At 37.5% G+C, this 24,599-nt stretch overlaps 1 protein-coding gene across 3 annotated transcripts in view; it reads left to right on the plus strand.

The window, feature by feature from the left end:
* The window catches only part of LOC5579967 (cellular tumor antigen p53), a 39,877-nt gene extending 17,700 nt beyond the window's left edge, over positions 1-22,177 (plus strand). Inside the window, exons 5-6 of one of the 3 annotated variants that reach the window (XM_021838344.1) lie at positions 5,255-5,986; positions 21,085-22,112. In XM_021838344.1, the coding sequence (XP_021694036.1) occupies positions 5,255-5,986; positions 21,085-21,143 (791 nt within the window). In that variant the 3' untranslated portion in view covers positions 21,144-22,112. Of the gene's footprint in view, positions 1-5,254; positions 5,987-6,067; positions 6,357-21,084 lie in introns of those variants that run through there. The other 2 variants (XM_021838342.1, XM_021838343.1) reach the window with 2 other exon arrangements.
* The last annotated feature ends 2,422 nt before the right edge of the window (positions 22,178-24,599 follow it).

A 24,599-nucleotide genomic window follows, 5' to 3' on the forward strand; every position in this document is an offset into this window, starting at 1 on the left:
TTCCTGATAGATTCAAGATCTTCATTAATGAAACATGCAATAGTCTCTGCATCATATTTTTTACAATCAAAATACAACTGAACATCATCAGCGAATAAATGTATAGAACAATATTTAATAACAGATGGGAGATCATTTATGTATAAACTGAACAAGATAGGACCTAGAACAGATCCTTGCGGAACGCCCGAGCTGACATTAAGAAAACTTGATAAAATACCATTAGAAAAAACGGCCTGCTTACGATTCTGCAAATATGATTGAATCAATTGCACAGATTGCCTACAAAATAAAAATTGTTCTGCAAGCTTATTACACACCATTGAATGTGATATGGAATCGAAGGCCTTTGAGAAATCCAGTAATATCATAATGACTTTATTTCCTTTATCCAAGACGATACCAATGTCATCGCAGATCTTTATCATTGCAGTTTTGGTACTGTGACCTGGACGATACCCCGATTGATAATCGGAAAGTAATTGCTTATCGTGAACATAAGCACAAATTTGTTTTTTTAAAATTCGTTCGAAAGCCTTGGACAGTGCGCTAAGAATACTTATCGGCCGCAGATTCTCAAGCGTATTGCACGGGGTACACTTTAGAATTTTGTGTAAAATCGTACCTTTTATATTTTTCTACGATCAACCATTCACAGAAGAAAAGCTTGGTGGTATTAAAATAATTTCAAGCCTGTTTTTCCGTTAATTACACGGAAAATAAAAATAATCCCAGAAAAAAATTAAAAATTTAATATTTTTTAAAGTATTACAAAAACTTGAATTTTTATCATTGCCAAAAATCAGTAACTAGAAGAGGCTTCAAGAAAAAATGAAAAAGGATAGGGATGTTCAAAAATAAAAATTATAAAAATCAAAAACCAAAATTCATAGATTTGCTAATAAAAACAAATCATTGCCCAAAACGTGTTTAGAACGATTTTAAATAACTAAAAATGATATTTAGATCGAAAATAAAAATTTGGGTATTAGAGGGTTAATCATAGTTCTCACTTCTTCTAAATCAGTCTCACAGGCATTTTCGAAAACGTTGTCTTGATTGAGAATATTTTCGAAGTCCTGAGTAACTTGATTTTCAATTGGACTAGTAAGTCCTAAGTTAAAATTGTGCGCACTTTAAAACTGCATAGCAAGTTTTTGAGCTTTTTCACAATTAGTTAGTAATAATTTGTTTTCCTCTTTCAATGCCGGTATTGGCTTCTGAGGTTTTTTCAAGATTTTAGATAATTTCCAAAAGGGCTTAGAGCCAGGGTCCAATTGAGAAATTTTATTTTCAAAATTTTTGTTTCTTAATTGAGCAAAACGCTTTTTGATTTCTTTCTGCAAATCCTGCCATATAATTTTCATAGCAGGATCGCGAGTGCGTTGAAATTGCTTTCTCCTCACGTTTTTAAGACGGATCAAAAGTTTAAGATCATCGTCTATAATCACGGATTCAACTTTTACTTCACATTTTGGAATTGCAATGCTGCTGGCTTCAACAATGGAATTTGTTAAAGTTTCAAGAGCATTGTCGATATCAAGTTTTGTTTGTAAGGGAATATTAACATCAAGATTAGAGTCAATAAATGTTTCATATATATTCCAGTCGGCTCGAAAATAATTGAAAGTGGAGCTGATAGGATTGAGAATCGCTTCTTGGGGTATTTGAAATGTAACAGGGACATGATCAGAATCAAAATCAGCATGAGTAATCAGTTGGCTACAAAGATGACTAGAGTCAGTTAAGACCAAATCAATCGTAGATGGATTTCTAGAAGAGGAAAAACATGTAGGGCTATCAGGGTATTGAATTGAGAAATATCCTGAAGAGCACTCATCAAATAAAATTCTGCCGTTGGAATTACTTTGAGAATTATTCCATGACCGATGTTTGGCATTAAAGTCGCCAATGACAAAAAAAATTTGACTTATAGCGAGTTCATTTTTGCAAGACAGTTTTGAGCAAATTAACTTGCTGTCCAGAGCATTGAAAAGGCAAATAGGCAGCAATGAAAGTATATTTACCAAACTGTGTTTCAACAGAAACACCTAAAGTTTCAAAAACTTTAGTTTCAAATGACGAAAACAGTTGTTGTTTTATACGCCTATGAATGATGATTGCAACTCCCCCACATGCCCCATCAAGTCGATCATTACGATAAACAAAAAAGTTAGGATCTCTCTTAAATTTAGATCCAGGTTTTAAATATGCACGTTATTAACCGTAAGAAAATTAAACAGCTCGTCCTCTTTACCATTCAGAGAACGAGCATTCCAATTTAAAATATTTAGATTATTATTTGGATCCATTAGAAAAACGTAATCCAATAACAATTTGATTTGTAAATTTTACACCTACTTGGACTGCTTCAGTCATAGTGGTGGCTTTGAACATTACATCAATCATTACTCGCGTACTCTGGGATAACGCCCTAAAAGCCATTGGTAACCACGTGTGTAGCTCGTCGCTTCTAAGCAAATGAATGAATTAGCATCTAAACCAACATCACTGGCAGGTAGAAAATGATCCTTTTTATCACCATAGCGTTGCTAAATAACGTATAAATCCATTCAAATGCTCAGAAACAACGAACTACACACATGGTTACCAATGGCTTTTAGGGCGAGATCATATGTTATGCGAGATTAGATTCAATTGTTCAGTTAGAAAATTAAAATCAGAAGCAGACATATCACTTGAAGTGGGTACATTATCTGATGGATTCCCAATAGAATTTTCGGTAGACGAAGAAGCTGAGTAGGAGTTACCTGTGGCGGTAGGGTTTTTTCCATTTGATTTGAAACAAGTAGAATGGGTACTAATAGTACGAACAGGGGAGGAGTTCAAATTACCTGCTACGATATCGGCAAAGGATTTACCGTGGGTAGATACATTCGAAATTGAAAGATTCGAACGGCTACCAGACGGATTAAAATTAGTTTGTGAATGAGCATGATTATGATCTTCATGATGGGTATGATTCATGATCAAGCGATCGTTAACTGAAAAATGAGCATTGTTCGATACTCTACCAGGCAAATTCCGGAAACGACCGTTATCGTAACGGATATTATCTTTCATCTGCCTGGCACGAGCCTCAATGACCCTTTTGCGTGAAGGACAATTCCAAAAATTGGACTTATGGTTAGCCCCGCAATTACAGCATATGAATTTGGTGGTATCTTCCTTCACTGGACAGACGTCCTTGGCGTGAGAAGAACCTCCGCAAATCATGCATTTAGCATCTATGCGACAATTTTTTGTACCATGATCCCACTTTTGGCACCGACGGCACTGAGTGGGGTTCTGGTAATTTCCTCCAGGTTTCTGGAAATGTTCCCATGTCACACGGACATTGAACATAAGTTTTGCTTTTTCTAAAGCTTTAATATTATTTAGTTCTTTTTTGTTAAAGTGAACTAAATAATATTCTTGAGAAAGCCCTTTCCGAACAATGCCAGATTGGGTTCTCTTTTTCATAATGATTACTTGGACTGGGGAAAATTCAAGTAAATCATTTATTCCATTTTTGATCTCTTCAGGTGATTTATAGTCACTTGAGAGACCTTTCAAGAAAACTTTGAACAAACGTTCAGTTTTGTCGTCATAAGTAAAAAAAATTCTGCTTCTTCTCTTCAAGATGTTTGAGAAGAAGTTCGCGATCTTTAAGAGTTTCCGGCAAAACGCGACAGTCTCCTTTCTTTGCGATTATGAAGGAAACCTTGATTCCCCTAATGGAGTTCAAGATCTTCTTCTTCTTTTCTGGCGTTACGTCCCCACTGGGACAGAGCCTGCTTCTCAGCTTAGTGTTCTTATGAGCACTTCCACAGTTATTAACTGAGAGCTTACTATGCCAATGACCATTTTTGCATGCGTATATCGTGTGGCAGGTACGAAGATACTCTATGCCCTGGGATGTCGAGAAAATTTCCAACCCGAAAAGATCCTCGACCGGTGGGATTCGAACCCACGACCCTCAGCTTGGTCTTGCTGAATAGCTGCGCGTTTACCGCTACGGCTATCTGGGCCCCAAGAGTTCAAGATCTCCTGCCTAAATCCCCCAAATTCGGAACCACTGACCACGATAGGCGGCACTCTTTGCTTCCTCACTTGAATCAAAGAGCCTGGGCTAGAGGCTGCTTCGATTTGGTGTTCGGAAAATTTGTCTAGAGCATCGAACTGATTGCTCATTTCGATACAATTATTCATTTCACCCTTGGAAGAAAGTTCGCATTCCGGGGAAACGTTCTTTTCTTCCATTCTTGCCACGTGTAGTGACAGTTTTAAAACCCATTTTTTTGGAAGGAAGTAGTGAATTCAGAGATTCACCCTTCCTTTTGTTTGTTGTTGATACCATGTTTAATTAATAAACGAAAGAAGACGTGACCTTCGAGAGGTTTTTTTTTCCCAAGACGGTGTCCAAGAAGGATTACCACCGCTAGCTTTCGCCAACGGGTCCAACGAAAAATCGAAGGCACGGGTCCAAACAAGGATCGTAAAGGGATCAATAGTAGACAATAGTACTGAAAAGTACCGTTTTTAATTTTAGCACTGAAAAGTACTGTTTTATTGCTTTAGGTAGTTTTTAACAAAACTTCCAAGAGCAGAGAGAATTCGTGTACGCACAGCACGAAGGTACGATGCGCACTTGAATGGCATCCTTAACATCCCTCAAAGTGGGGACTGGTTGGTTTCCATCTTCCGCAGTACTGATGAAGGCATTTCCTCCTTTGTCCCGTTCTTCATTGCCTGTGCTCTCAGCACCATTCAGGTGTTCGTCGAAGTGCTGCTTCCACCTTTCGATCACCTCACGCTCGTTCGTTAAAATGCTCCCATTCTTATCCCTGCACACCTCGGCTCGCGGCACGAAGCCGTTGCGAGATGGTTGAGCTTCTGATAGAACTTACGTGTTTTTTGAGACCGGCACAGCTGTTCCATCTCGTCGAACTCCGTTTTCTTCTCCCGACTCCGTCCCGACGTTGCTCTCAGCTGTGGTCTTCGCCGATTGTCCCGGTTCATATGCTCTCGTTGATTGGCTTGGGAACCGTAAAGTTTTTTAGTATACTCTACTCTATATTGTCAAAAATGTCATTTACAACCCTCTGCATTTGGGCCCCTCAATTCAATCTGGGGAATGATCGGAATGATATTCTAAGGACCGATGTTCAGGAAAATGTTATATATAGAGTAGTACCTCATCATCACACTGACTTCAATTCCTTCGTTGAACCTTCTACCTTCTCTTCCGCAGAACTTCCCAGCGAGGTGAAGGCGCACGTCATGCGCTGTTTCAACCCGTCCGCTCGGTATGTCGGCACCGAGAACGGAGTCGCCTTCAAGGACCGCCTAGCGGTCATCATTCCCCTGGGCATGACCTCCCAGGAGCAGGTGGCCCTGAATGTATCCCTCGAGTTCGTCTGCCAGAACTCGTGCCGCATCATCAACCGCCGGACGACGGCAATAATCTTCACGCTGGAGGACGTCCACGGCCAGATTCTGGGCAAAAAGTCGCTGCACCTCAAAGTGTGCAGTTGTCCCAAGCGGGACAAAATGAAGGAGGAGGAAACTGTAGCTCCCACCAAGCGAAAGAGCGACACCCAACTGCAGGCGCCCCCGGGTAAAAAGATAGCCAAGGTGGCCACCCTTTCGCGCCAAATTGCTGCTCAACAGCAACAACTGCAACAGCGACGCCTCACGCCATCGCCAACCAGTGGCAAGCTGGCCTTCATCAAGAGGGAGATCTCGGCGGAATCACTGAACGGTTGTAACCAGAAGGCCCGTTCCATCACGCCCTCGCACAGTCAGGAGATGGTCGAAGCCAATGGCATTCCGGTGACGGTGCTTCTGCCCTCGGTGGAGATGGCCAACAAGGTGGCCGAGTATGCGTTCCAAATTGTGGCGGCCGAGCTGGTCCGCAGTCACGCCGATCAGGACGACTCGAAAAAGCTGGCCGCATACCTGACCAACATTCGCCGGGTGCAGAGTAAGTATGAACCGTTTGTTATGTAGGCTTAAGGACGCATTTATTTTATTTTATTGCTTTTCTTTTTTTTTTTGTGGCCAGCTCGAGCATCTAAAAGAAAGAAAGCTTCGAGGTAGTGTTTTACTGCCGGGGGACTTAGGTAGACTTATTTAAAAGACTGTATGCAATATAGGTATCATTGAGTTGATTTGTTCAGTAGAAAGACTGATAGTTTTGTAGTATTTAGCGTGACAGAGTTTGTAACGATTAGGATAAGTTCAACAGATTTATATTAAAATATATCGATCTCTCAAGGATAGTTATACGAGAGAGTGTTCTGAATAAAATATTGTTGATCGCAGTGAAACTGGCAACTATATCGAAAGATAAATCTGTGTTTGTGAAGTGAAGAAAGAATATTGAAAGATTCGGGGCAACGTTAGGGGTTCGATTTTGCAATATGATTGTGAGAATGGGACGCCTGATTTACCGAACACTACATGAACTACATGAAGGTCACCTAAATCATCTTGAAGATGTACTGCATTTACGAAAGTCCGTATTTGATTTTCAATAAAGTCCAGAAGGTTACAACTGATCTCATCTGTAATGCTTTGTGAAGCTTGAGAGCGTTTTTTCGACTTGTTCTCTAATTTTATACAAATCTCTATTTTTGATTTAAGGTCTCTAATGACTTGATTTTAACCAAAATGGTCTTTAAAGTCTCTTGTTTTTCATTATTTTGCTTGCAATGAATTCTGATGCAAAATTCTACAAGATCCTGAGAAACCTGCTTCTAAGAATTTCTTCAGAATTTGCTACAAGGAATCTCGGCGCAATATAATCTTACTAATCAAATAATTTCCTCAGAGAATACCTTGAACATTTTTCCCAAGAGTATCCTGAGACTTAAAAAACCCTTAGCGAATTTCTTCAAAACTCTGAAATAAACACTTTTATTCTCTTGGAAGCATTTCTGTAGGTATCCTTGAGTGAGAATTCGGTCGATTTGTGGACCTTTCAGACAGTTTTCACTAATCGAATTTTATCCTAACCCTTTTTATCCACGGTTTCCCAAGAATTGCTCAAAAAATTCCTCAAGATTTCGAGGAAATCTATAAAGAACTTACTTCCAAGCGTTCCTCAACAAATTTCAACTTTTATTCATCGGTTAGTTCTTTTAGCATATTTCCACTGAATTCTCCGAACATCCATGAATAAATTTCTGTAGGAGTTCCGTCTAAAAACTCACGGGTATCTTTTTCAATTATCTTAGCAAGTTATCTAGATAATAATTCGAGTTGTTTAGTGAAATATCTGTAACTAAATGAAAACCAAAAGTTATCTAGAAAATCTTCTGAGATTTCCTCAAAAGTCAGAGGTTATTTGAGAAAAATATAGATTCTATTTCTAATAGATTCTGAAAAAAATCCGGAGACAGCTTAAAAAACTTCAGGAAGAATAAATAAACATTTGAAAGAGTTACTAAACAAACCATAGGAGGAAACTCTGGAGTAATTTCGGAAGGTATCCCATTAGAAATTCCTAGTTGAACTAGAAATCCTAAAGAATAATTTAGAAAGAAATCCTTTGAAATCCCTGAAGGCATCTCTGAAGCAGTTTGTGATTTTTGAAGTTTTTCCCAACGAGAGTCTTGGAGGATGTTGTAGGGAAATCGATGGAAGAATCATCGGATAAAGGAATTAGCGCTTTCATGAAAAATATTTAAAAGAATCTTTGGAGAAATTCCTGATGGAATTTTGGAGGTAAATCCTTTGGTTATCATTGAAAAAAAAACAGGCCCTAATCTTGAGGCTTCCGAAACAGAATTCTTGGAGGCATTCCTTAGGAGAATTCTTAGGGGAATTCCATGGAAAATAATTACTAAATGAACTCCTGAAGAAAACTTCGGAGTAATATCTGTGTCTTAGGACAAATTCCTAAATTAGTTTCTGATGAAATTTCTAGAGAGAATCATGAAAAACGCATAGAAATGTCGGATCTGATTCTATGTGGAATCAAACACCTATCTACAGGTACCTGTTAGGTTTCGTTTTGTTTTCTTGATTCATGGTCTCTTTTTAAGGCAAGAGGTCTTTAAAGTTCCTATTTTCAAGACACTCATTCCAGTCCTGGGTTTATTTCAAAGTACCGTGTGGCAAGTGGGTAAAATAAATCATATGTTAGGTTCTGGAAGTAATAAATGGGTTTATTCTACGACTTGCGTGAGGTGACACAGTTTTTTATGACAAACAACTTTGTAGAAAACACAAAAAATGTTAAAAATCTTGGAAAAAAGTTATGATAATAAATATGATTTTTAGGGACCATTCACATACAACGGAATATATCTCAACAAGTATAAGATATAGAAAATCGTGTCTTCGACAAAGTTGTTTCAAATGGCCAATTTTACAACTTTGCCGGCGACACTATATGTCTATCTGAATGTTATAAAGAAATAACTATATTGCTATATTGCTAAAATCAACGATTTGGGCACTATTAAAAAAGCGCATGAAATCGACAAGATCCAAAACAGTTAGGTGGTGGATTGACCACCTACAAAATATTTGAATTGACCGTTAAAAAGGTAGTCGATTAACAAAGATGAGAGTGTGACATCTGTTTGTCTGTGGTTTATCTTTGCAATTTAACTTTTCTAATACCAAAAGGGTGAACATTTACGCCAACTACTAAGGGTCCAAAAAAATCGGAAGTGCAACTTTGCCCATGTAGGTATATTTCAGTCGTTTTCAAAGCGATTTTCAAATATTCTTCAGCAATGAAATCGGACACTATTCGAAATTGATGCTAATTTTTAAATTTTTGAAATATTTGCTTCTACTCAAAGTTATTAATGGGACGGACCTGGTGTAGTAGTTAGAACATACGCCTTTCAAGCCGAGGACCTGGGATCGAATCCCATCCCCGAGATAGTCACATATGACGTAAAAAGTTATAGATACGAAGAAAGAAGGACATTAGCCTTTGGTCCCAAGATGAACTAGCCCAGGGCTAAAAATCTCGGTCATAAAGATAGGAAAAATATATATTATAAAAAAATATTAAGTGTAGTGAACGAGTTTGAGCAGAAATATAAATTTTGATTACGCTCAAATTTTTGGACCCGCTTGCCTGTAACTCAAAGTTAAAAGCGATGACATATCTCGAAAACTTATTCAAACAGACTCAAGTCAAAAAAGTATTACTTAAAGTAAAAGTACTTACTTTATCGATTCTACGTGTTTCGCAGATGAAATTCTACACATTTTGATCTAAACCAACTCGATTTTTCACTTTGAGAACGTTTACTTTCCGGATTTACAAAACGACGAAAGTAAGATTTTCAACTTTCGCTACCTAACCACTACTTTCGCCGCTCCGATATATGGAGAGACAAAGTTACTTAACCACGAATCAAAACAAAACACTACTTGAGTCGATTTTACACTGGTACAAAAAAGTCGAAAGTAACTGAATGAATCGGCTTATCATTTTGTAATGAAATTTTTGTGGGACATAACACGAACTCCCTAGTTTTTGAATGCGAGCTTATTGTATGCAAAATTTAAGCAATGTACACGGCGAAAAAATGTCAAAAAGGTTATTCGTTTTAAACAGTTTTAGAAGACAGGTTGTAATTCTTCTGAATTAATTTTCTAAAAACCGCATGGTAGTTGCTTACGTCGATTTGAAAAAGTAATCGAGATACAGTTTTTTCGACTTATTATTGATTGTGAAAGTCAAGTGAACATGTTTGAGTAGACAAATAAATTTTCGACTACACTCAACATTTATTTTACCTAGCTACACTAAAACGTATATCCTGTTCGTCTGTGAATCAAAATTGATGGCAATGGCAAATAGTTTTCATGGCATGAATTTGCTTGCAGATTGATTGCACTTAACATTTCTTTTACTTAAAATACTACGAAAAACACTTATTGTGTGATCCGTTTCCATGTAAATTGCAATTCAAAGCTACGAGATGTAGTTTCCTCAACAATAACTTGCTGGTAGAAGTCAAGTAAACATGGTTAAGTATTTAGCAAATTTTTGACTAAATTCAAAATTTATTTTACCAAAACAACTACACAGTCGTATTACCTGAGCTTGTTTGTTTGTAAATCAAAATTAAAGGCTATGCCATGTAGTTTTTATCGACGTGAATTTGCTTTCGGAATTCAAGTGAACATGTTTGAAATCGTTCAGCAGTCCAACGATGATACTTCTAGTATTTCCCACAAGGATCCCCATAGTTTCTCAAGTGTTTTTTTTTCCAGCTGCTTCTTCAGGGATTTCCATCAGAGAATCTTACACTAATACTTCCAACGACTTCTACATTATTAATCTAAAAGACATTCAAAAATCATCCAAATGAATCATCCTAGTGAAATCCACAAATGCTTAGTGCGTTTTGAAGAAATTTGTTATGCGAACCTCCAGCGCCTACGACGATGTTTTCCAGTAGTTCTTTAAGCCATTACCACATGAATTTCTTCATCATTCGAAAATTACCCTACAGATTTTCTGAAGAATTGCTCAAAATTCGTCTAGGGATCATTCCGGAAAATACTTCAAGAAGTTTGAACGATTAGATTTGTTTTTGAATATCTAAGGATATCAAAATAAATCATTGTAATTAGAATTTAACATTTAAGGGTAAGCCAATCGGGAGCACCACAGAGACTCCCTGACTCAAAAACCTCAGGGTCGACACGCTCACTAATACAGCTCGCGGTCAAAAAATTAAGTTAGTCAACCACAGAACTTCTTTATTTTATTCTTTAATTTATTGGCTGGATAGCTTCACTCAGTATTGATAAACTCACACTCAAGTCTCAATCAATACGCTCTCTCGTGAGAGCAAACTCATTAGAGATCTGCTTCGCTTGAGATTTTGATGCAAAATCACTCAATCAACTTGTTAACACTACCGCTTGGTACCACCCTAGTGGACGAACCCAACAGATCGACAAGTACTGCTGTCTGACGTACAAATGTCATGGATACTTTGGCGAACGCTGTCACTGTCAGCGTAGTTTAGCGAAGATTATAAATGCGGAAAAAGAAGAATTACGTTTCATTAGACAAAATCACATTTGAGTCAATCCAAGTTGAATTCGTTCATCCTAATTATATTTCGGTTAAATTGTTGAATTTGATTAATATTGTGTAGCACACGTGAGTAAACGTATTCTGAACATTAAATGCGAGGGTTACAGTGCTAGAAAATTATTCTTATAATTACAGGCCGGAATACATTAAGAATTCGTATGAAATTGTTCACCCGAATTGAAGTAATTGAAAACCATTGATGTAAGACACCATGTAATTAAAACTTGAAATTATTCTAATAAAACATATTTGCAGTTTTGAGCTGTACGACAAACTCGTCTGCTGCAAAAGGATTTCTAAATTTCGGTGTGAACACAACTCAAGCCGTAAAAAATGATTCAGTCGCAAAACCCGTCAAAAACTCGTAAAACCCAAATGTTGTTGTTTACGTTAGAAAGGATTGCTTTAATTTTACCAGACTAATAAAAAAATATTGCCGTGTGTGAGTAAACTGTGGAAATACGAAACAATGAGTCAAAAAGGTGAGCCAACTCATTCATGAATTTTTGACCACTGAATTGCGTGATTGACATTTCACGCATGAAAAATCTCAACGAACTCTGGGCAAGTGAAGGTATTATGGAGTCGTCGACTGTCTTGCGGCCCTTGACCTCGTTGCTCGGTCATTGACCTCTCCATGAACTCAACGACCCCATTACGCCACCCCTCAAGGCTGCCCAGAAGATGGTAACCAAGCCCTCTCTGGTGGTGGTTTTTTTTCACTGCGGTGGGTAGGTGGCTGCGTGACCCCAGACAACCATAAATCGAATGAAAGTTCACGTTACAACTCGTTTATTCATACTAATTACATCAAACCCGCAAAACACCGTTGATAAACTCGTCCGATTGATTAGTTTCCTCGCATAAAACACTTCTTTTCTGAGTTCATTTGTACATTTTGTTTCGTCTCGTCCACTCGTACAAAGTCGAATCAATCCGTAGCAGCTGTCAAATCAACATTTGTTATCATAAGTTTAGTCGCATAAGATCACGGGTTAGTTCGGTAGGATATTTATACACTCGCATTGTATGTTATTATTCATCACATAATATATGAACGCATATCGCCTCCACTTTTGTACGTAGAAGGACTTTTCGCGGCATCTTATAAGTGAAATTTTGCACATACAAAGCCTCCAGGTGATTTCGTTATACGCACATTTTGGTTACTGGGACTACTCTAGGGTGGCGGAGTATATCTAAGGCCTATCTTCTCGGGAGTTTGAACGGTGGGAACATAACAAAGTACAGGTATGTTCCGTTTTTATCAACACGATCGTTAATTTTCAGTTGACAAAAACGGAACCGTGATAAAAACGGAATAGTTTTCTTAGACAAAATATTATACAAATTTCAAAATAAAATTGCAGTTTTGTCAGAATATTACACATTTTCATCATATAAATACACAGTATTGGTGTTTAGGAGCTGTGAGGAGAATTTAGAGTGTTCATTCTTATTGGTTCGTTATGAAAGTTGATTGCATTCATTGCATCAATATGATTTTGTAATAAATCATTAAAAGTGTTAGTTTTACTGGTTTGAATTTCAATTAATGTATTATAGAATATTAAAACGATAATCACATAAATGTCCTTTGCATCATTAGGTTCGTCATATTTGTAAAAATAACTTCAATAAAGTGGGTCAAGCTAATAATAGTTTTATTTTTTATTTTTTTCAAGAAAAAATCAATAAGTCACTTTTTTTCTACTGTGCATTCTTGTTGCTTCTTCTTCTTCTTCTTTTTATGGCATTACATCCCAACTGAGAAAGAGACTTTTCCGCAGCTTTTCTGCAGTTATCAACTGAGAACCTTTTTTTTGCATTTTTGGGAACTCTCGATTGGCGATTGAATGTGGAGTTATGTTGCGAAAGTTTTGCAAACTGGATTGAATATTTACGGTTCCCTGTGCTTTGAATTGCATACGTCTTAGGCGCCGTCTACAAATTACGTAACGCTCTAGGGGGAGGGGTTAGTAGGCTCAAGCGTTACGGCTCATACAAAAATTTGAAATTTTTCATACAAAAAGCGTTACGAAGGGAGGGGGGTTCAAAACTTTTCAACTTTAGCGTTACGTAATAAATAAACGTTGCCTTATCAGTAAAATTATTGTGGGGGTATTTCTTCTAAAGATATTACTATCAACTTCTTCGGGGACCTGGTGTAGTGATTAGAACACAAGCCTCTCAAGTCGAGGACCTGGGATCGAATTGCATACCCGAGATAGTCACTTATGACTTCAAGTTTATGGTAACGGTTTCCTTTTTTTTTTTTTTTTTTTTTTTTTTTTTTTTTTTTTTTTTCTTTATTAGTATCATTCCAAACATTACATTCATTTCTTATATCTAGGTGTTCTGTGTTATTTGACAACACTATCATCCTAATTTGGTAAAACAAATTTAAGATTTTATTAACATTTTGTTAACAACATATTACATTTAATTTGCCGTAGCAGTTCAGTTTTTTTTTTTACAGGTGAGTTGATTTCACCTGCTTATAAGAGAAAAAAAAATGTTTTTAATATACTTAACCTAACTTAACCTAAACATATAACGCATTAATCGTGGCAATAGAAGATTGTAACGATTTTTGCCTGAAATTATTAATGATTGTATTTGACATTTGTTCCAATGTTTCAACATTGGATATTCTATGTAACTCATTGGTACTATACCAGGGAGGAAGCCTCAGAATCATTTTCAAAATTTTATTTTGAATTCTCTGCAGAGCTTTCTTCCTGGTATTACAACAGCTAGTCCATATTGGTACAGCATACAACATGGCTGGCCTGAAAATTTGTTTGAATATCAAAAGTTTGTTCTTAAGACAAAGTTTTGATTTTCGATTAATAAGGGGATAGAGACATTTTACATATTTATTACATTTGGTTTGAATGCCCTCAATGTGATTTTTGAAAGTTAAATTCTTATCTAGCATGAGCCCTAGATACTTAACTTCATCTGACCAATTTATTGGAACCCCTCTCATCGTGACAACATGTCTACTTGAAGGTTTCAAATAAAGAGCTTTTGGTTTATGTGGGAATATTATTAGTTGAGTTTTGGAAGCATTAGGAGAAATCTTCCATTTTTGCAAGTATGAAGAAAAAATATCCAAACTTTTTTGCAATCGACTACAGATGACACGCAGGCTTCGTCCTTTGGCGGAGAGGCCTGTGTCATCTGCAAACAAAGATTTTTGACATCCCTGAGGTAGCTCAGGTAAGTCAGATGTGAAAATATTGTATAATATTGGTCCCAAAATGCTGCCTTGAGGAACACCAGCTCTTACAGGAAGTCTTTCAGATCTGGAGTTCTGATAATTAACCTGAAGTGTACGATTTGACAGATAACTTTGAATTATTCTAACAATGTATGTTGGAAAATTAAAGTTTTTTAATTTTACAATCAAACCTTCATGCCAAACACTGTCGAATGCTTTTTCTATGTCTAGAAGAGCAAGACCAGTAGAATAGCCTTCAGATTTGTTGGAACGGATCAAATTTGTTACACGTAAAAGTTGATGAGTGGTCGAATGTCCATGGCGGAATCCGAACTGTTCATTGGCAAAAATTGAATTTTCGTTGATGTGGGCCATCATTCTGTTCAAAATAACCTTTTCAAAAAGTTTACTGATGGAGGAAAGCAAACTGATTGGACGATAGCTAGAAGCTTCTGCAGGATTTTTGTCTGGTTTTAAAATTGGAACGACCTTAGCATTTTTCCATTTATCAGGAAAATATGCTAATTGAAAACATTTGTTAAATATATCAACTAAAAATGATAAGCTACTTTCTGGAAGTTTCTTGATGAGGATGTAGAAAATTCCATCATCGCCAGGAGCTTTCATGTTTTTGAATTTTTTAATAATAGTTCTCACTTCTTCCAGATCAGTCTCCCAGGCATTTTCGAAAACGTTCTCTTGATTGAGAATATTTTCGAACTCCTGAGTAACTTCATTTTCAATTGCACTAGTAAGTCCTAAATTAAAATTGTGCGCACTTTCAAACTGCATAGCAAGTTTTTGAGCTTTTTCGCAATTAGTTAGTAATAATTTGTTTTCCTCTTTCAATGCCGGTATTGGCTTCTGAGGTTTTTTCAAGATTTTCGATAATTTCCAAAAGGGCTTAGAGCCAGGGTCCAATTGAGAAATTTTATTTTCAAAATTTTTGTTTCTTAATTGAGCAAAACGTTTCTTGATTTCTTTCTGCAAATCTTGCCATATAATTTTCATAGCAGGATCGCGAGTGCGTTGAAATTGCCTTCTCCTCACGTTTTTAAGACGGATCAAGAGTTTAAGGTCATCGTCTATAATCACGGATTCAAATTTTACTTCACATTTTGGAATTGCAATGCTCCGGGCTTCAACAATGGAATTTGTTAAAGTTTCAAGAGCATTGTCAATATCAAGTTTAGTTTCTAAAGAAATGTTAACATCAAGATTGGAGTCAACATACGTTTTATATATATTCCAGTCGGCTCGTAAATAATTGAAAGTGGAGCTGATAGGATTGAGAATCGCTTCTTGGGATATTTGAAATGTAACAGGGACATGATCAGAATCAAAATCAGCATGAGTAATCATTTGGCTACAAAGATGACTAGAGTCGGTTAAGACCAAATCAATCGTAGATGGATTTCTAGAAGAGGAAAAACATGTGGGGCTATCAGGGTATTGAATTGAGAAATATCCTGAAGAGCACTCATCAAATAAAATTCTGCCGTTGGAATTACTTTGAGAATTATTCCATGACCGATGTTTGGCATTAAAGTCACCAATGACAAAAAATTTTGACTTATTGCGAGTCAATTTACGCAAGTCAGTTTGGAGCAAATTAACTTGCTGCCCAGAGCATTGAAAAGGCAAATAGGCAGCTATGAAAGTATATTTACCAAGCTGTGTTTCAACAGAAACACCTAAAGTTTCAAAAACTTTAGTTTCAAATGATGAAAACAGTTGATGTTTTATACGCCTATGAATGATGATTGCAACTCCCCCACATGCCCCATCAAGTCGATCATTACGATAAACAAAAAAGTTAGGATCTCTTTTGAGTTTAGATCCAGGTTTTAAATACGTTTCGGTAATAACTGCTATATGCACGTTATTAACCGTAAGAAAATTAAACAGCTCGTCCTCTTTACCATTCAGAGAACGAGCATTCCAATTTAAAATATTCAAATTATTATTTGGATCCATTAGAAAAACGTAATCCAATAACAATTTGATTTGTAAATTTTACCCCTACTTGGACTGCTTCAGTCATAGTGGTGGCTTTGAACATTGCATCAATCATTAGATTCAATTGTTCAGTTAGAAAATTAAAATCAGAGGCAGACATGTCATGTGATTTCCCATTGGAATTTCCGGTAGACGAAGAAGCGGAGTTACCTGTGGCGGTAGGGTTTTTTCCATTTGATTTGAAACAAGTAGAATGGGTACCCATGGATCGAACAGGGGAGGAGTTCGAATTTCCTGCTACGATATCGGCAAAGGATTTACCGTGGGTAGATACATTCGAAATAGAAAGATTCGAACGGCTACCCGACGGATTAAAATTTGTTTGTGAATGAGCATGATTATGATCTTCCTGATGGGTATGATTCATGATCAAGCGATCGTTAACTGAAAAATGAGCATTGTTCGATACTCTACCAGGCAAATTCCGGAAACGACCGTTATCGTAACGGATATTATCTTTCATCTGCCTGGCACGAGCCTCAATGACCTTTTTGCGTGAAGGACAATTCCAAAAATTGGACTTATGGTTAGCCCCACAATTACAACATATGAATTTGGTGGTATCTTCCTTCACTGGACAGACGTCTTTGGCGTGAGAAGAACCTCCGCAAATCATGCATTTAGCATCCATGCGACAATTTTTTGTACCATGACCCCACTTTTGGCACCGACGGCACTGAGTGGGGTTCTGGTAATTTCCTCCAGGTTTCTGGAAATGTTCCCATGTCACACGGACATCAAACAAAAGTTTTGCTTTTTCTAAAGCTTTAATATTATTTAGTTCTTTTTTGTTAAAGTGAACTAAATAAAATTCTTGAGAAAGCCCTTTCCGAACAATGCCAGATTGGGTTCTCTTTTTCATAATGATTACTTGGACTGGGGAAAATCCAAGTAAATCATTTATTCCATTTTTGATCTCTTCAGGTGATTTATAGTCACTTGAGAGACCTTTCAAGACAACTTTGAACAAACGTTCAGTTTTGTCGTCATAAGTAAAAAATTTGTGCTTCTTTTCTTCAAGATGTTTGAGAAGAAGCTCACGATCTTTAAGAGTTTCCGGCAAAACGCGACAGTCTCCTTTCTTTGCGATTTGGAAGGAAACCTTGATTCCCCTAATGGAGTTCAAGATCTCCTGCCTAAATCCCGCAAATTCGGAACAACTGACCACGATAGGCGGCACTCTTTGCTTCCTCACTTGAATCAAAGAGCCTGGGCTAGAGGCTGCTTCGATTTGGTGTTCGGAAAATTTGTCTAGAGCATCGAACTGATTGCTCATTTCGATACAATTATTCATTTCACCCTTGGAAGAAAGTTCGCATTCCAGGGAAACGTCCTTTCTTCCATTCTTGCCACGTGTAGTGACAGTTTTAAAACCCACTTTTTTGGAAGGAAGTAGTGAATTCAGAGATTCACCCTTCCTTTTGTTTGTTGTTGATACCATGTTTAATTAATAAACGAAAGAAGACGTGACCTTCGAAAGGTTTTTTCCCAAGACGGTGTCCAAGAAGGATTACCACCGCTAGCTTTCGCCAACGGGTCCAACGAAAAATCGAAGGCACGGGTCCAAACAAGGATCGTAAAGGGATCAATAGTAGAAAAAATAGTACTGAAAAGTACTGTTTTAGTAGCACTGAAAAGTACCGTTTTTGATTTTAGCACTGAAAAGTACTGTTTTTGTAGCACTGAAAAGTACTGTTTTATTGCTTTAGGTAGTTTTTAAGAAAACTTCCAAGAGCAGAGAGAATTCGTGTACGCACAGCACGAAGGTACGATGCGCACTGTAACGGTTTCCTTATGATGACTTCCTCAAGGTTATGTCCCGACATGAACTAGCCCAGGACTAAAAATCTCGTTAATAAAGATAAAAAACTATCAACTTCGACAAGGATGCACTAATTGCCAATCTAGAACAGCGTCACCATCGACTTTTAGCTTTACGTTAGATCACGATGCGACTGGCAATTAAATAACTTGAAGTTCTTGTTTTTTATCAAGTAAAAATAATATTAAACACTAAGTAGTCCAGTCAAGTATGGCATGCAATCTCTCATACAAAACGACAGATTAGTTTCCAGTTGTTTTTCGAGTTATTCCAGAGAATTTTTTAAATCGTTTCCTTCACTCAAACACGTCGGAACACTTGACCAATACAACAGTGTAATAATCATGTAAGCCTATTAGCCCGTTCTTAAGCCATTTCGTGACACACAAACATCATCCCTTTTTATTTATATAGAAGAATTTCTTCAAAACACAAAAGTGTACAAACTCTCGCCGAATTAGAACTTTTTGGTAAGAAACTCTTTTGTAAAGTTTCATGGAAAAGTGTATGACTGTTGGTATGAGACTCCTCATTAACCTTTTAGTCTCCATGTGGTGAAGGAATTCATGGGAAAGGAGATCAAGATCCCAGCAAATATGGGATGGTAACGTACGTGACGTGATCAATCTTGTCCAACAGACCATGCTCAGTTTGAACAATCCAATTGATTAGTGGATAGGGTGTCAGACCTTATTGAATCGTATATGACTTGACACCTACCATGTTTCATAGGTGCTCAACATCAACATAATGTCCAAAATTCCACTCTGAGGCTATTGAAAAGCAGTTAAATTGCTTCAAAATAAGTATTTAGTTCATATTCTAAACATTTTGAAAATAAAAAAAAAATCAAAAACGGAATAATTTGTTGACGAAATCGGAACGTGACAAAATCGGAACGTGATAAAAACGGAACATACCTGTACAAGTTTTCCTGACATTTGACAATTTAGATTCTACGAAACGCTAAACACGAATTTCTCGATGACTCTCAAGACATAAAATAACTAACACTTACACAGTGTAGCTCGATAATTGGGTCCTAAAATGTTTGATAAAATCTTGTTTTTATTCAACAAAACGAAAGAGCAGGTTACTTTAACTACTTTAGCAATTTTTTCCGCTCAAATAACGGCTATATCATGTTTAAACATTAATTTTCAAATTGAGTTCATAAATGAACCTTGACACTTGAGATCATGTTTGACGTTCGCTTAGTCGACAAAAACACCACAGGGGTTTTAGTTTTAACACTGGGGTTGTTCCCATCTGACATTTCGGAAGGGACACGGAAAACAAAATTCACCCTAAATTTGAGTTTAGGCCAAGAAGTGTGACAAAATCTAAAAAAAACATAAAAAAAATGTTTTTCGGACTTAAACCAACGGAAAACATTGGGAAAATTGAGTAAACATGTGTTTTTGGCCTAAACTTAAGCGTTTGGCACTAAAATCGGGACAAGGCTTTAGGACCCTATTTGCTTGGCACTACTGTACCGAGAAAAGTTCAGTTAATAAATAGGGAAAGTATACCAATTATGGCCATAGTGGTTCCCTATTTGGCCATATGCGAAATTTTGACAACTTTCACATTTTAAGTCTTTTTGAATGTTTTAACATCAAGATATATCTTAAATCTAATTTCTACAACAAACACAAATTTTCAAAAAATAAAAACATTTAAGTAATCATGTATGGCGAAATAAGGAACCACTATGTCCATAACTGGTACACTTACCCTAAGCATCGTTCATGACGGTCACTTTTCATTATCGGTCCAAAGTAAAAATTCCAAAAGCTTGGACAGATCATGTTTTCAAAAGAAACCTACAGAACTTCCTCCAGAATTTCTCAGAGAATTCGTCCAGTGATTAAACGAGATTTTTCTATACGCACTTTTTTCAGAATTTCATACAGGGGTTACTATAACAAACTCTACCAAACAACTATAGGAGAACATCGAGGTATTTCTCAGGGAATGTATTAAGAGACTTTTCCGACTTTCCTTTCTTTTAGAAAAAAATCATTTTTCCTACAGTCGACTCTCTACATCTCGATGTTCTACATCTCGATATCTCTCCCTATGTCGATGAGTTTTCCGGTCCCTTCATTCTGTATGCATTTTCACTTTCGAGACAGTATGCATATTGTTTTCCTCTAAGGTTCACAACTACATCTACACTAGGGCACCCATACCATTGGGCGTGATAACCATTATGGGATTTAACATTGTGACAGCATTGCTGTTCTGTCAAACACACAAGGCTACGGTGGCGCTATCTGTGCTTTCCATAGCGACCGTTTTGGTTATTTTAGTGATCCATTTGTTCAAAAATATCTGAAACATTTCCTTGGCAATTATCTGGAAGTAATCCTGGAAATTGAGGTATTCATCGAAATATTTATCGAAAAATCTAAAGTAATCTCCGGAGTATTTCCTGGGGTATCCTAAGAGTAATTCCTGGTCAAAATCTTAGAGAAATCCTAAACGAAATCGAGGAAATCTTATGGAATTCTGTGATAAACTTTAGATAGATACACTGAATGAATTTATCGAGAAATCACAGATAGTATTTCACAAAGAGTTTCTGTAGATATCTTCAAACAGAGGAAGCTTCCTCAGCCCAGTGGTTACGTGCGCAACTACAGATAAAGCCATGCTGAGAGTATCTGGGTTCAACCAAGTCGGTATAGATTTTTTGGCGATGGAAATTTTCTTGACTTTCCTGGGTATAGAGGTGATGATACTCTGGTCTTTTGACGAAACAATCGAACAACTACGAAACTTGAGATATTGGTTTTTCAATAAAACAAACGAATTAAACATACTATAGAGCTTTTCTTATGTTATCCGAAAGTTCCAAAGGACTCTTTGCGTTTTCAATGTACATGAAACTTAATACCATTCTATCGCTTTTCCGTCTACTTACAGAAGGTCTACATACTGGCCGCCCAGGCTCCAATACCAATGCATCAACGGACTCTGACTAGCCCTGTGGTTCCAGCTCATTAGGCTTAGGATAGATAAGAAGAAAGACAAAGTTTATTCTTAATTTTTATTTTTACAACGTTTACGAAAAATTTAACAAATTATGTTTAAGACTTAGAATTCTAGTGATGTGCCAAAGGTTCGTTTTCCTTCGCACATCACTTCCTCATATTTACTAACACGCACTAAACGCGAAACACTGTTAAATGTAGCAACGTCGTAGCACAGACAAACAGACGTCACATTTACCTCACTCATCTATAGTGCTCCAAGCGTCTGGTTGTCTGTGGCTTCCTAGTGTGTAAAACAAATCCTACTCTTTAAAAACTCGCGGGAGAGTATTGAAACCTACTTCCCAGTGTCTTCCTGTAACCGTTTCGGAAATTTAAGCCTATCGTGTCCTTCGATTTACATTTTTTTTTTGTTCTATCATGTTACTTACTAGTTACACAAAACCCAATACAAAACCAAGTTTGTCGAACAATGTTGTGATTCTGTTACCGCATGTTAACCAGAAGATCCGCCCCCACTGTCGAATTTTACACCCGCCGTACGAAGTGTCCCATTTCCTTGCAACCTTTTAAATTGTTTTCCTACTTTCTTGACCTCCCTCCCAATCTCCTCAGTTGCCATGATTTCGGTGCAATTCTCTTTCTAGTTTATCGGTCTTTTTCAAGGCAGATTTAGAATTGGCTTACTTTGGTTTTACTGCTTAAAACTTTTAGATGATAAGCATGAAATTCGAGAGTACCTTAAGTTTTTTTTTTACTTATTTCATTTGTTCGAAAAGCGAGAAAATGACGCTTATTTGTTTAGAATAGAAGAATCGAATCTACGGGGATATAAACAACGCCTACAACGGTAGTGATGTAGAAAAAGTGCTATTTGAAGTGCTTTCTAAACAAGTTTGTTGAAGATAAGCGGATGATGATTTATACGGATGAATGTTTTCTGTATTACTTTATAAGAAATTGATAATGAAAAGATCATTTCAAAAAATTACTTTGAAATCCTGAAATACAAGCATTTTCTGAAATGAGGAATACTTTTAACTGTAGTAAGGTATCACAAACTCCTTAATCGGCTTATATCAAGAAAGCACATAATCGCACTATTTTACAGTTAGCCTAGTGAACAAGGATTTGAGATTATGTATATTCTCCATTTATTCGAAAATCTTCGTTATTCAGTATAAGATCTGCTTCGCATTTCGATCTTCACAATTTTCAGGTGTTTGTCGAATTGCTGCTTTCACCTCTTAAACAAAACACTTCCACCTATTAAGATGTGTTCATCTTTATCTATTAGGTACCTTCAACAGCTCGTACAATGGCTTCAAACACTGCGCCAATCTTGGACAAAATTTAGCATAATAGTTGGCCATGCCCACAAACGCTTGAACCTTCTCATGTTCTCTTCGATCTTCTCCCGAACGAAATGATGGCGAATGTCGATGCGCTAAATAATGTGCAGGTTGAGTATTGATGGCCGATTCTTCAACATAAGCATAAATCAACGTGCACAGCCCACACTCCGGAAGCACTGATGATGATAAAGATGCATTTTACGCGCAGCTTGAACGTGAATACGATCGCTGCCCAAGCCACGACATTAAGATCATCATAGGAGATCTAAACGCTCAGGTTGGCCAGGAGAAGGAGGTCAGACCGACGATTGGAAAGTTCAGCGCCCACCGGCTGACGAACGAAAACGGCCTACTACTGATTGATTTCACCGCCTCCGAGAATATGGCCATTCGTAGCACCTACTTCCAGCACAGCCTTCCATACCGATACACCTGGAGATCACCACAGCAGACAGAATCGCAAATCGACCACGATTTGATCGATGAACGGCACTTCTCCGACATTATCGACGTCAGGACCTATCGTGGCGCTAATATCGACTCCGACCACTGCCTGGTAATGATGACGCTGCGCCCAAAACTCTCCGTCATCCTTGAGCGACTGAAGCAGCCGAATGTCGCCACAGCATACGCCCAGCATCTCGAGGCTGCATTAGTGGAAAAGGGTGAGCTGGACGAAGCCCCTCCTGAGAACTGCTGGAGAACAGTGAAAGCAGCCATCTACGATGCAGCTGAGAGCAACGTCGGGTACGTGAGACGGAACGATTGGTTCGACGACGAATGTAAGCAGATTTTGGAGGAGAAGAACGCAGCGCGGGCGGTCATGCTGCATCAAGGGACCCGGCAGAACGTGGAGCGTTATAGACGGAAACGGCAACAGCAGACCCGTCTCTTTCGGGCGAAAAAACGCTGCCTGGAGGAGACGGAGTGCGAGCAGGTGGAACAGCACGCAAGTTCTATCAGAAGCTCAACGCATCCCGCAACGGCTTCGTGCCGTGAGCCGAGATGTGCAGGGATAAGGATGGGGGCATTCTGACGGACGAGCGTGAGGTGATCGAAAGGTGGAAGCAGCACTTCGACGAACACCTGAATGGCGCTGAGAGCAGTAGAGCACAGGCAATGAAGGGCGGGACAACGGAGGAAATGCCTTCGTCAGTACTGCGGAAGATGGAAACCACTTTGAGGGAGGTTAAGGATGCCATTCACCAGCTCAAAAGCAATAAAGCTGCTGGTAAGGATGGTATCGGAGCTGAACCATTTGTCTGCACCGGCTGATAGGCACAATCTGGGAAACAGAACAGATAGCCGTAGCGGTAAACGCGCAGCTATTCAGCAAGACCAGATGTAACCATAATTACTGTTTACAATATTAACAAAGTATGGTTTACCATGAGGAACATTGATGTCAACCAACAAGCAATCTGTTAACAGCAAATGTAGAGGCAACATAACAAACATAGTAACTATAAATTATACTAATGAAATGAATGATCGATTTTGGAAAAAAAACTAGAATTGAGCATTATCAACAACTGCATTATCACTTTTATGATAACTTTTTTTGTAGTGTATAATGGCAATTGGAATATTGAATACCAAATATCAAAAAAAAAGACAAAATCATTTCCCGAATAATTTCTTGTAAAATGCAATTTGACTCTCACGAAATTGCTACAGTAATGATTGAGTAACTAACCTGATCCTGAGTAATTTGTTGCAATCAGAAAGAACGGCTGATGATTTCTTGATGGATTCATTTTTGATTTTTTTTATTTGGTTATTTTTTTTTGTTTATGTGTAAAAGATCCCCAAAATCTCCTATGTTTTATGATTTAAATATTGTATCAGATACAAAATAAACAATTCAGTACACAATAAATTTGATTTGGGAGAAAAAGTTGAATTAATTACGAAAGAAATCGTGTTTAGGGGAATTGGGGCAAAAATAGCAAAAAAACTATATGCTCCCACTATCTTCTATCAATGAGGCTAACGGCAATCAATCATTTAGATCAATATCGTTTACCCAAACTATCGCACATCGTTTGGAATTTGTGATATAAGCAGGTAAATTATTCACAATATGTTGCAT

Source organism: Aedes aegypti, chromosome 1, assembly GCF_002204515.2.
Source record: "Aedes aegypti strain LVP_AGWG chromosome 1, AaegL5.0 Primary Assembly, whole genome shotgun sequence".
Lineage (NCBI taxonomy): Eukaryota > Metazoa > Arthropoda > Insecta > Diptera > Culicidae > Aedes > Aedes aegypti.